The sequence below is a fragment of the Tripterygium wilfordii genome, chromosome 20 (genome assembly GCF_013401445.1).
Source record: "Tripterygium wilfordii isolate XIE 37 chromosome 20, ASM1340144v1, whole genome shotgun sequence".
NCBI classification, from domain to species: Eukaryota; Viridiplantae; Streptophyta; class Magnoliopsida; order Celastrales; family Celastraceae; genus Tripterygium; species Tripterygium wilfordii.
In genome coordinates, this window is record NC_052251.1 from 3,031,592 (window position 1) to 3,043,785 (window position 12,194).

Consider the following 12,194-nt stretch of genomic DNA (forward strand, 5'->3'; position numbering starts at 1 on the left):
AAGTTGGGTCAACGCATGGTTACGAGACCATACGAACCTCGGCGTTTCTATTGGTGTGTTTTCATGCCACATTATCCCAATATTAGAAAAATTTTAGGGTCTAACCCTACACCCTATCTACAGCCACATAATAATATAGATGAGAAAGTATAGTGAAGATAAAGTGTATACATAGATAATCTAATTGACAATAGGATATTGCATATGCATAATGCATGTATACATTTCTAGAAATGGTAGTGTTCTAACAAATTAATGGGAGAATCACGAGTAACTTAAATAATATTCATGTGTGTGGTATTTCATAGAGATATCGAGTTCGAATCTCTCCCATTCCATTTCCCTTCCCCTCCCTTATAATAAATTTTTTTTTTTAAAAAAAAAGCCGTAGGAGCCATAGTACAATATCGAAAATCAAGTTTACTTACCAAAAATAAAAAGACAATACATAAGTCAATCCCTCATACCCACAAATGGGTCCCACCCTATAACCGTCCACACTCATTTATTTTGTCTCCGTTTACAGGGACACATATTATATATCGTCATCCAGGAGAAAAAAAATTCATTAGATAAGCACGAATTAATTTTATTAATAAAGAATTAACTCCCAAAGAAACCATAATTAAAATGCATAATAACTCATGAATACAAACAAAAAATTAAGTTTGAATTAAGGTTTGCAATAAATATTGACCCTTTTATATCAAACTGTTACTCTCTACAGCTCTCTCTCTCCTCTCTCTCTCTATCTCTCTCCATTGTATGAATGTGTGACTTTCTCTTGCAGGCCGCAACAGTGACAACTTTGTCGGTCAATTAGGACTCCTGAGGAGAACCTGCGTTCAAGAATTGCTGATTTGGAAGAGCATAAATTCCTTGTTTGTCCTAACAATATATAAATCCTAGACAGACCACCAAATCTCTCAATCTTTCAAAAAAACTCACTCTCTCTACATTCATTCAAACTCCCCTGTTTTTTTGACTAGTCCTCACCATGGGCAAGTCTTCATTTGATGATGATCAACAAAACCCATTAACCAATCCATTGATCCACAAGAACCCAGATTCAATTCATCAACGAAATTCACAAAAAACCCATCTTTCTCTTGTTATCAAAGAAGCAAAATGCATTGCCAATATTGCTCTGCCTATGATATTTACAGGTCTGTTGTTGTACTCTCGCTCAATGATTTCAATGCTCTTTCTTGGCCGTCTAGGGGAGCTCGCGTTGGCCGGTGGATCGCTGGCTATCGGATTCGGTAACATCACCGGATACTCCATCCTCTCCGGCCTTGCTATGGGGATGGAACCAATTTGTGGTCAAGCTTTTGGTGCTAAAAGATTCAAACTTTTAGGCCTCACAATGCAAAGAACAGTGCTTTTGCTTCTCTTGACTTCAATACCTATAGCATGTTTATGGCTCAACATGAAAAAGATTCTCATTCTTTGTAACCAAGAAGTTGATATAGCAACAGAGGCTCAATCTTATCTTCTCTATTCGTTACCGGATCTTCTCGCGCTGTCGATTTTGCATCCTCTGCGGATATATCTCAGGACGCAATCAATTACTCTGCCTCTTACATATTGTGCAACATTAGCAATCTTCCTTCACATTCCGATTAATTACTTTCTTGTTTCTTGGCTCAATCTTGGCATCAAAGGAGTTGCATTGAGCGCGGTTTGGACTAATTTCAATCTAGTCGGATCATTGATTGTATACATTACAATCTCCGGAGTGTACAAGAAAACCTGGTGTGGGTTCTCCAAGGAATGCTTCAAAGGGTGGAAATGTTTGCTGAATCTAGCGGTTCCGAGCTGCATTTCTGTTTGCCTCGAGTGGTGGTGGTATGAAATCATGATTTTGCTATGTGGGTGGTTGTTGAATCCGCAAGCCACGGTTGCTTCAATGGGAGTATTGATTCAAACAACATCGCTGATATACATTTTTCCTTCTTCGTTGAGTTTTGGCGTGTCAACTAGGGTTGGCAATGAATTAGGTGCCAATAGGCCCAAAAAGGCCAAACTTGCTGCAATTGTTGGTCTCTCCACAAGCTTCATATTGGGATTCACAGCATTGTTGTTTGCAATCATGGTTAGAAAAACTTGGGCTAGTATGTTCACAAAAGACACAGAGATTATCAAGTTAACGACCATGGTTTTACCAATCATCGGACTATGTGAGCTTGGGAATTGTCCACAAACAACAGGTTGTGGAGTCTTGAGAGGTGCTGCTAGGCCGAAAATGGGAGCAAACATTAATTTGGGTTGTTTTTACTTGGTGGGCATGCCAGTTGCGATTTGGTTAAGTTTCTTCTGTGGGTTTGATTTTAGAGGACTCTGGCTCGGCCTCTTAGCCGCCCAGGGCTCGTGTGTGCTAACCATGCTGTTAGTCCTGGCTCAAACCGATTGGGAATGGCAAGCTGTGAGAGCTAAAGATCTCACCAGAAGCATAGACATTGTTGATGATGATGATTTTGAAGTTACATTGAAGGAGGATGAAGCAAAGCAAGATACTTGTTCCCTTGTTTGACCAGTCAACGTAAGGGGTTTATTGTTTATAACCATTCAAATTAACGCCGACATAAATACTAGTTAATGGAATTGAAGCAGGTGATAGAGAGGGACTTAATGGAGATATTCTTTTGTTTATTGTTTAGATTTACAAAGAATAAGTTTAATATTGAGGTACACTTAACCACTAATTTGAATAGTAATTAAAGATGGTCTATATATTCTTGTGATCAAGGTTCGAATTCTTATTCCCCGTTTCAAAAAAAAAAAAATTATAATATTGAGGTGGGAAACCTTACTAATTAATTTAGTTGAAGTAGGGGAGAGATAATAGTGAAATGCAGATTTTGTGTTCGTTGATTGTTTTAATTTAATTGGAGACATACATGGATGTTGTTGTTTTAAGACATGGTCTTTGTGATTGAAGAAGGTTGTTTCATTATTCTTGTCTGTCTGCATGACTGCATTTGTCTTGTTTTGGGGAATGTGCAATGTATCCAATTTGGGAAAGAATTTAAAAGATTGTGTGTACCATTTATTTTTTGGTGTCAGCTTGCACGAACGGAAGGAAAGCGCGTGGGCAAGAGGGGTGGTTACGAAGATTGTCTTTTAAATGGATTCTAACACGCACGGCCGGTCAGGATCTTGGACCGCCGACTACGTGATTGACCTTCTCTCTCTATTAGAAGTGATGCAAATAAACTCTCTAATCCGAATTCTGAACGGAATTGGCTTGCAAAAAAGAAACAACGATAATAAAAAAATACGAGAATCCACTCACAAAAGGTAGGAATCACTCTTCAATACAATTTCGGGTAACAAGACCGAGACAATTTTGAGAGCATTTTATGATTTTTTGAGAATACTCTCATTTTGAACAATTTTGATAACATTTTGATTTGTTTTACCATATTATCCCCATTATTTTAGGGTAATCCCCATATTACACTTAAAAAATCATTCACCCTCTTCACCTCTTTCTTCTTCTTTCTTTCTCGGCCCAATTGGTCTTGGGAAACAACAATGGGAAAGAGAAAAAGCGTCGCCTCTCAACTCTAGCCAACTCCGATCGACGTGTCAAGCTCGATCTTTTACCGGAACTGATGTGAATTCATGTGACAGACCCTTTGTCCCACATCGCTTGGGTGAGGGCTTGTGAAGTGATTTATATGGGCAAGTCTTTCCTTAACTAGCATGACGCGTTTTAAAATAGTTCTTGGGTTGAGATGGCCCAGGGCCTACAACATCATGCTAGTGGGCTGGGTTTTCCATGATTTTGTATCGGAGCAGGCATAAGCCCACGTGATAGTAGTGGGGCCATGGTTGACGCATGCTTGTGAAGAGAGAGGGAATTGATGTGAATTCATATGACAGACCCTTTGTCCTACATCGCTTGGGTAAAGGCTTGTGAAGTGCTTTACATGGGAAAACCCTTCCTTAACTTCCATGATGCATTTTAAAGTAGTTCTTGGGTTAAGATGGCCCAGGACCTACAATATCATGCTGGTAGGTTGGGTTTTCCATCAAGAACCCTCTGGTACCTTCTCTTCCTTTAACTTTTTGTTTACGGGTTCGTTTGTGTCGATGCTAAGTAATAGAAGCAACGATTCAAAGTTACAAAAACAGCTAGTTTTGTAGAAGTTTCAAGTCATTTACCCAATAGATCGGCATCAAGAGGCTTTTATTAATCTCAAAATAAATATTAAAAAATGTATTAATAAAATATATTAATTAATCTTAGGATATGTAAGATTGGAATAGTGTTAATTAATGTTTATTATTTATTTGTATTTTAAATATTATCTCTATTTTATTTTAAATATTTATTTGCTTAAAGTAAATGCATAATACCCCTGCTCATAATTTGAACCAAACACTACCAACCATGCAGGTAGCATATCTACCACTAAATTGTCCAACATTTTTACTACCACCATTTCTACAAGAATATCTCCTACTGTTAATATGCTTTACCAAACGAAAATGACTTATAGCCCAACAGATTTATTCCATCGATTTAAACAATGGAATAACTTTATTCCACTCTTTTATCCTAAAATTCATTGTCCAAAATTTATTGTTTTAATATAGATTTCATTGTTTTTTAAAGCACAATTTAGAATTCATTGTTTTAGTTCTGAATCCATTGTTTTTGAAATTCCATTGAAAAAAACAATGGAATTAAGATCCACCTACTAAAACTAATCGACAATGGATCTTGTTATAAATAGCTTTATGCGCTGATTCCGAATATGTAATTTTTTTTTAAAATGTAACTTGTATTTTAAGAGTTAAAAACTTTTTAAATCTCATTTAAGAGATTTGAGCTCCCTTGGACTACCACTATATGAGCTACTTAGCATTATTGTTTACCAAACTAGACCAGAGTAGGATATGACTTAAATAGGAATGACGATAGGACGTCTCCCCTATTGTAATGCTAAAGATATTATTGATACTGGATAACAGCTACCATTAGTTCCCTTGAATCAGTCCTTTGACCTTCATGCTTGATTCGTTGGACTTTATAATACCTTGCTTGATTTGTGCCATAATCATCTCTTCGGTATTCATGGGATATCCTTAAGAACACTTTGCTTGACTTGTGCCATAATCACTTGCCAAGACTTCGCAGCCCCTTTTCCTAAAGTCCTTGTTTCCTAGAATATCTTGCATGCATCAATAAGCTTGCTAGCATCCAATATTGCATCTAGAAGCGGGTCAGACTAGGTAGGCATCGGATCGTAACCGGACTTCTTTTATGAAAATATACATGTCAGCAGAACTTTCAGCTCGCAAACATGGTCTTCTTCTCTTATTTGAATTGGATAGCCATAAAATAGCATTGGAATCAGATTTTATGCCATTAAATTATTAAATTTATAGTTGACTATATCTTTGTAAAAGATTAACATATATAATGATTTGAAATCAATAGCTAGCTGTTAGAAACCACATTTCCTAATTTTCATAGTCAATCAGACAATAGTCATGTTAAAAAAATGTAACGGGATCACTCGAGTTCAACTCTTCACATTAATACTATGTCAATTATCAATATATTTGAAAAGAGCTGAATGATTGAAGTATCGGAATTTGTATGGGCCAAACACTCAAAGTTATAATTAACGGTTTCCTCATCATAGATAAAAAAGAATGCTAATTAAAATGAAGATCGAGACTTACAAAGCCGGCCAGGTAGAACCATATTGGGCGGCGGTGTCACTGTTTGCAGCCTCACCGGCTCATGACCCACACCCTCTATGAATACTACTTTTATCTCTTTTAATATTATGTATCAACGTTCAGTTCCTTAATTAAGACCAGCTGGCAGCTGCCATGCGATTGTCTTATTCATTTGACCTTCAAAACAATTATTAATAATATTAGTACAAGGAAACGTGAAAGGCGTGGGATGTCTAATTAGACTTGCAAGGAAGAATATGTAGTTGGTATAGAGGCAGCTAGGCATCAACATTCAATTAAAATTTATAAGACAAAGAAAAGTTGGGGTGACGTCTATGTATATATAACATAAATATTGTTTTGCTGGACTATTGTTTGTCCGGCTTGACCTAGCTAGGTTACCGTAAAAATGGAGGATGGTCGAGCGTTTTTGTAAATTTGTACCATACTCTCTTTGTTTTGTAAGAATGGCATAACACAACCCCAAGAGAGATACAAGGCCCATGACCAAACTGAACAAGTTAAGATCCCAGTAGAGAAAACGAGGCCCAGACGGCTATATAGTGAAGAGGACCCAACCAGGTCCAGGTCTAGGTCCTGATAAACAGGCTCTATAGTGGAGAGGTGCATGTCCAGGTCCGAGAGGAAGCCTAGACTGGGCCTGGGGTGGAGGCCTGGCCTGAAAGGTGGGTGCTGAGAGCCCTATTGGAGACAGAGAACCGTCTGTCAAGGAGATGGAGCCCAAAGTGAAAGCCCGAACTAGAGACAAGGGCATGGATATAGCCATATAGGCCATGTCCATGATTTCACAGCCCAAGATTTGGGCTCGTATAAATAACTGACAAGAGGGCCTGGGAGGGGGGCCCGGAAAAATTAGGCGGAAAGGATAGGCGCATCTTTCCCTCCGGAGGAGTGACTGACTGACGGCCGTCGAAGGAGAAACCCACCAATGGAGGAAGGAGATTCGGAGCACAACTCAAAGGCCTAAGAGGGTGCATTAAAACAGCGAAGTAGAAGGCTTCCAAAAACTTGAGACCAAAACTTGCAGGCCCCAGAAGCAGTCAAAGCCCAGAGGAAAGTCTAGATCCATGGTAGGCCCAAGGGGAAAGAGCATTGGACTCATGCTGTCCTAGAGGAGGGACCTTGAAGCCCACTTGAGATCCTGCCCTAGTCTTGGTCCGAGATGAGGCCTCGAGCAATGGGTGCCTGGCTCAAAAAGGGGGCCCAAAAGTCCTATTGGGAAGTGAACCGCCAAGGACATGAGAGCACCAAAGCAAGAAGCCCGAACTAGGATCAGCCCAACCGATAGAGCATGGATGCAGCCCATGTCCAAGGTTCGGCCACAGCCTAAGCTTTGTTTTTTCCTTATCCCACTAGCATGCAATAAGCTTTTCTTCTTCTTTTTTTTCATTTTGACAATTTGTGTGTAACAGGAAATATCTGTTATATATTAATTCGTCTCTGATCAATTGAAATATTCCAAGTTTAAATTTGTGTGAATTTTGGAATATATTACTTTGCAGTGAACGATACTGGCTAATTCTAATTATTTGAAACCTAGATAATATTGAATTGCAAAAAATTCAATTAATACATTGGAGCACCTCTCAACTCACCTTTCTCCCAAACATGTATTCAACTCAAATCTTGTTAGCTCCTGTCAACCTAGAATAATGCTTGAGATTTCCAAAATGTGACTCCTATTTAACTCCCAATTAATATTGAATGTTGGACGTTAAGTGGGTCATATATGCATGTTAACAAGTTTTCTTTTTTTTGAAAAAATATTTTAATAAGTTGCTCCAAAGGACCAAATGCTAAATAAACAGAGACATGAATAATTGTGCATCCAAGTTCATAGGTTCAAGCTGGTCATAGGTTCAAGTTTCCACTCCCCTCCCCTCCCCTCCCCCTTGTTTAATGGAAGGCCTTCAACATAGCCTGAACAGAAGATAATTTTCATTATGTTGGGCCAAACTGAGCCCAAATTCTGAAGGTGTGAAAGTAGTTAGGCCCAATTATTTTCCATTTAAAAATGACATATAGCCCTTCAGTTTGGTTGTCTATGAGAGCTCAACAAGTTTATTTCATTGATTTAATCAATGGAATAATTTTATTCCACTATTTTATCCTAAAATTCATTGTCCAAAATTTAGTTTTTAAATATAGATTCCATTGTTTTTTATAGTATAGTCTAGAATTCATTGTTTTAGTTCTGAATCCATTGTTTTTGAAATTTCATTAAAAAAACAATAGAATTAAGATCCATCCGATAAAACTAATTGACAATGGATCTTATTAAAAAGAGTTTTATGCGTTGATTTCGAATATGTAATTTTTGTATGGATCGATTGTAACCAAAATGCCTAATGAGTTACTATACAAAAAAACTCGTTAGCTGATTAAGGAAGACATTTGCCCTCTCTCAATAGATCACAACTCCCACATCTAGGATATTCGTATCAATTTATATATTAATATATTTAATTAATTACTTTATATTACCAGAACTCAACTTGCTTGTATGCTAGAATAAACTCAACACAAAATCTGAGTTTCTCCAATAACTAGGGTGATGAAAACTTGGAACCCTGCATATCCTTTGCGTCTTGAGGACTTGTATGTCGTCATCATCGGCAGAGAAAATTGATCCTTCTCTCACTTTTCCAAACTTTTTTTTATCTCTCATGATCCAAAGTATTTAAGTGATATTTACGAGGTGTTGTTTAATAATAAAAATAAGGATAAAGTTGATATTTAAAAAAATTGGAAAGTTTACATTAAATTCTTTTTCAATTAGGCTTGAAAACAATGATGCACTCATGATGCTATTAGGAATTGCGTCCAATACTATTTTATTATTACTAAATGATAGGAATTGTGTCAAATGTTAGTTTGTTAAATAATTTTCGATGAGGATTTTTTTGCTAATAAATATTTATCAGTGTTATTATGAAAAAAACTATTTTTCTATAACAATAATTTTTAGTAAGCAGAACAAGTTGCTTACTTGCCTTGTAATGATTGAAAATTCTAATTTTTTTTGAAATATCACTTAGAAATATGTTTTTTTATTGGAATCGAACCCTGAACACACATATGTCTAACCCAATCAATTGTCAAACCAACCACTCTCGTTGATTGAAAAGTCCAATTAAGAGAACAGTAAAGTGATATTGCTATCATTTCGACTACAAAAGTCAACCCGTCCATTGTATCTCTATCATATTGGCATGATGAATTAGGTTATTTGTCACAACAACAAACCATGAATCTTTAAATAAGAAGATTAGTTTATGCACAAATGTTGGTTGATTAAAAGGTGATGGTCCCATGCCAGAAAGATAATCTATTTCTCCATTAATTATGTACTTATCTGCTTAGTCGGCATAATCTCCATTATTTTGGTGATTATTTGGCTTCATTATGCCCTCAAACCATATACTATACACACACAAAAAGAAAAGGATAGAAAGATGAACACCGACAGCTCTATTTCCAAGATTACCAGACGGTTTCGGGAGTTTTCGGAGGGCTTTCGGGTTTGGTTGGAGGATTGAATTTCCCTCCCTTATTCCCTTTATTTCAAAGGATCTTGTAACCTCTTCTGTGGTTTCTTCTTAATGGAAGATTGTTTTCTTAAAAAAAACAGAACAAAAAAAACAAACGACACCGACAGCTCTAACAAAGCCCTTTAATGGAATTCCACAAGCATTTTATTGAATGTGTAAATCTCTACTTTTTTTTACAATGTTTTAAATGATGGATTTTGAATCATACCGGTGAAGCCACTAGTAAGCGGTTCAACCGGTTTGATCGAACTATTGGTTTAATAATTTCTAAATTTTTTTAAAGTATTTGTTACATCATTATTTTAGTGTTCTACAGGGTAACTACTTAATTTAAGTAGTTAATAATAACTAATAAGTTAATATATTTAATAACATGTTATACTCATACATTAATAATTAACAATTTAACATAAGTTATTTTTTATTTGAGATAATTATACGGGTCAACAGGTATGTAGACTGGTATACCGCTGATTGAATTGGTATTTGACCGATCCTGTATTTCAATAGTATTTAAATTAATCGGATCGGTGAACTCTCCTATTTCTGGTTCGATCCGTCGGTATAACCATTTTTAAAATATAGTGCTTTTTAAAAGTATTTTCTTCACCTAATAAGTTTATCAAAGACTGATTTTCTATGGGCTGCAGAAAGTCACAATCCTTAGTGATTCTAAAGGTGTAGTGGAAAAAATCACGGCAAGCGAGATCAGTTTGAATGAGGATGGCAGTGTGATTGGGGAAATCCGTAACTCCCTCGAGGTCCATCCCAATCTTTCAATCCTTTATCGCTCAAGGAATTGTAATATGGTAGCTCATCGCATACCAAACGAGCCATTTTAGCTACAGGAAACTGTATTGCCATATCTACTGCCACATGTTCATTAATAAATTACATATTGAGGAATAGAAAAATGGGGAAAGAAAAAGAAAATATAAAACAGTTCTCACCCAATTATCATTTCATATCCTTATTTGCTATACATTATTGGCAAGGAACCAATTCCGTCAAAAGAAAATCTGAATCAAAATGACCAGACTGAATTTCAGACACTATCAAGTAATGAGAATCTTGTAAAACTGAAACAAACAAGCATGAAAATACATTATGTACCTTCACACACAAACCAAAAAAGACTATAAAGAAATCCCAGTTTCAGATTTGTAATGAACAACATAATCACCACATTTCAATCAAAAGTTTCCCATTTTGTCGTAACCACAACCGACTCCAGCTGCCCAGATTGCTGCCTCTGCATCTGCACTGCCATTTGCTGTGTGAAGTTCCTCTGGTTCAGGTCTGCCTCCGGCCTTCGCATCGGTTTTGGCATTTGGATTTTCCCATTTGAATTCAGCTTGTCAAGAGTTTCTACACACATTCGAACTCTCCTTTCCTTCAAGACATTAAAATGTAAATTTAGTCCAAATACATACAGGAAATCTGACTAATAGTACTAATGCTATAAAACTCCAGGTACCTGAATTCTCTTTTGCAAATTCAGGTCTCCCTTAACAGCAATACCATCCAATACAACATATTTACTCATCAACAATTCAATCAAATTATTCACATCCTTCTCATAAACTTTTCCATCTCTAGAAGAAGCTGTTGCTTCTAAACCTGTGACCTGAGTCATTCCCAAGATCTTATAGTTTGGTAAGAGTAAATTATGTACATGTTATGTAACAATTGTAAGGTTTTACCTGTTCAGATAGTTTGTCAATTTCAGACATGATTTGGGTTATAGATTTTGAAGCCTTTTCAAGCTTGGCATTTTTAAGGGTCTCGAGGCACCGTCTCTCCCGGCTGGCTGTGTCCTCCATTAACACAAGCTTTGATCCATTCTTCACTCCTGCAACATCTAAAAAATCTTTTGAATCTCTTTCTTTCTTCTTGTATATCAGTTTCTGATCCTCTTGATGCAATCCAGTATGTTCTGAAAGCATTTTTTTCAATTCCCCTGCAAACCCAGAGACGGATTACTTTCCATCGATAAAAAGAACTCCAAATCAAAAAATTAATGGCCTTGTGGTTAAAAATTACCAAAACTTGCTGTGGAACTGATATGAATCTCTCTAAATGAAGAACCAAATTTGACTGTAACTTTGATGGTGGGGATTGAAATTGGGGTTTGATTGGAACCAGAATCTCTTTTTTGAACCAACATTCCTCCTGGTGTGATTTCCAAGTCTTCCACATTCATTTTAACTCCGCCACCGACAATGCTCTTCTTGGCCGGAGCAAACATTTCTTTAATCTTTAGCTTCATTGGCTCCATCTGCACTAATTTTCTGCACTTTGAATTAAGTCGAAAACAATGAAAAGCAGAGATCTTTTGAAAAATTGGTTTGAGTCAGAGGAAACCCAGAAATGAACAGACAAATTTTGATTTCCCAGACCTTCTCTTCATTGATCAATGAAGTGAACTTTGGCATCCAAGAAACCCAGTTGAGAATCAATGTATTTTGCTATTATGAAGGCTTTGATTTTGTGAATTCATAGCAAAAAGTTTCAGTTTCAGTTTCAGTAAAGAAGAAACAAATGGGGAAAAGAATAACTAAATTTTAGAAACCGGAGAACATGTTACATGTGAGAGTGAGGAAGAAAGAAAGAGAGAAAGAAAAAAAGAAAAGGAAAAAGAGATGGGACCAATTAACAAGAAAAATTGGAAAGGAAAGAAAATTGGAAGAGAAGAATATATTAATATTAAGAAACAAGAAAAGAAAATGAAGAATTGTTATGTAATGAAATGGAAGTTAGTTCAGTGAAAAGGAGAAAAAAAAAACAAAGAAAAAAGCAAAGTTGCCATGGATGACAAGACACGTTTTTATGGCTATGGACAGAAACAGATTTCACATGAAGGTAACTTAAGATGAGTAGTCCTTTTTTTGGGAACTGGGAAAGTCTCAGACCAACAGTCCC

General features: G+C 36.5%; 2 protein-coding genes across 2 annotated transcripts; one reads left to right on the top strand and one right to left on the bottom strand.

Moving 5' to 3' along the window:
- Positions 1 to 916: 916 nt before the first annotated feature.
- On the top strand, positions 917 to 3,319 carry LOC119986635 (protein DETOXIFICATION 49). Its single transcript, XM_038831276.1, has 2 exons — positions 917 to 2,542; positions 3,067 to 3,319. The coding sequence occupies exon 1, from the start codon at positions 998 to 1,000 to the stop codon at positions 2,531 to 2,533; it is 1,536 nt and encodes a 511-aa protein (XP_038687204.1). The 5' UTR covers positions 917 to 997; the 3' UTR covers positions 2,534 to 2,542; positions 3,067 to 3,319.
- A 6,881-nt stretch (positions 3,320 to 10,200) lies between these two features.
- On the bottom strand, positions 10,201 to 11,871 carry LOC119986649 (BAG family molecular chaperone regulator 3-like). Its single transcript, XM_038831289.1, has 5 exons — positions 11,672 to 11,871; positions 11,316 to 11,550; positions 10,976 to 11,232; positions 10,750 to 10,899; positions 10,201 to 10,665 (listed from the first exon to the last, which is right to left on the bottom strand). Exons 1-5 carry the CDS (start codon positions 11,705 to 11,707, stop codon positions 10,462 to 10,464), a joined length of 882 nt encoding a protein of 293 aa, XP_038687217.1. The 5' UTR covers positions 11,708 to 11,871; the 3' UTR covers positions 10,201 to 10,461.
- Between the last annotated feature and the right edge of the window lie 323 nt (positions 11,872 to 12,194).

Excerpts from the sequence above, each read along its gene's own strand:
- LOC119986635 (XM_038831276.1), top strand. The coding sequence starts at position 998 with ATGGGCAAGTCTTCATTTGATGATGATCAACAAAACCCATTAACCAAT.
- LOC119986649 (XM_038831289.1), bottom strand. The coding sequence starts at position 11,707 with ATGCCAAAGTTCACTTCATTGATCAATGAAGAGAAG. Across the intron at positions 11,233-11,315 it reads CAGTTCCACAGCAAGTTTTG|GGGAATTGAAAAAAATGCTT; the intron begins GTAATTTTTAAC and ends CTGGGTTTGCAG. Across the intron at positions 10,666-10,749 it reads ATTTGCAAAAGAGAATTCAG|GAAAGGAGAGTTCGAATGTG; the intron begins GTACCTGGAGTT and ends AATGTCTTGAAG.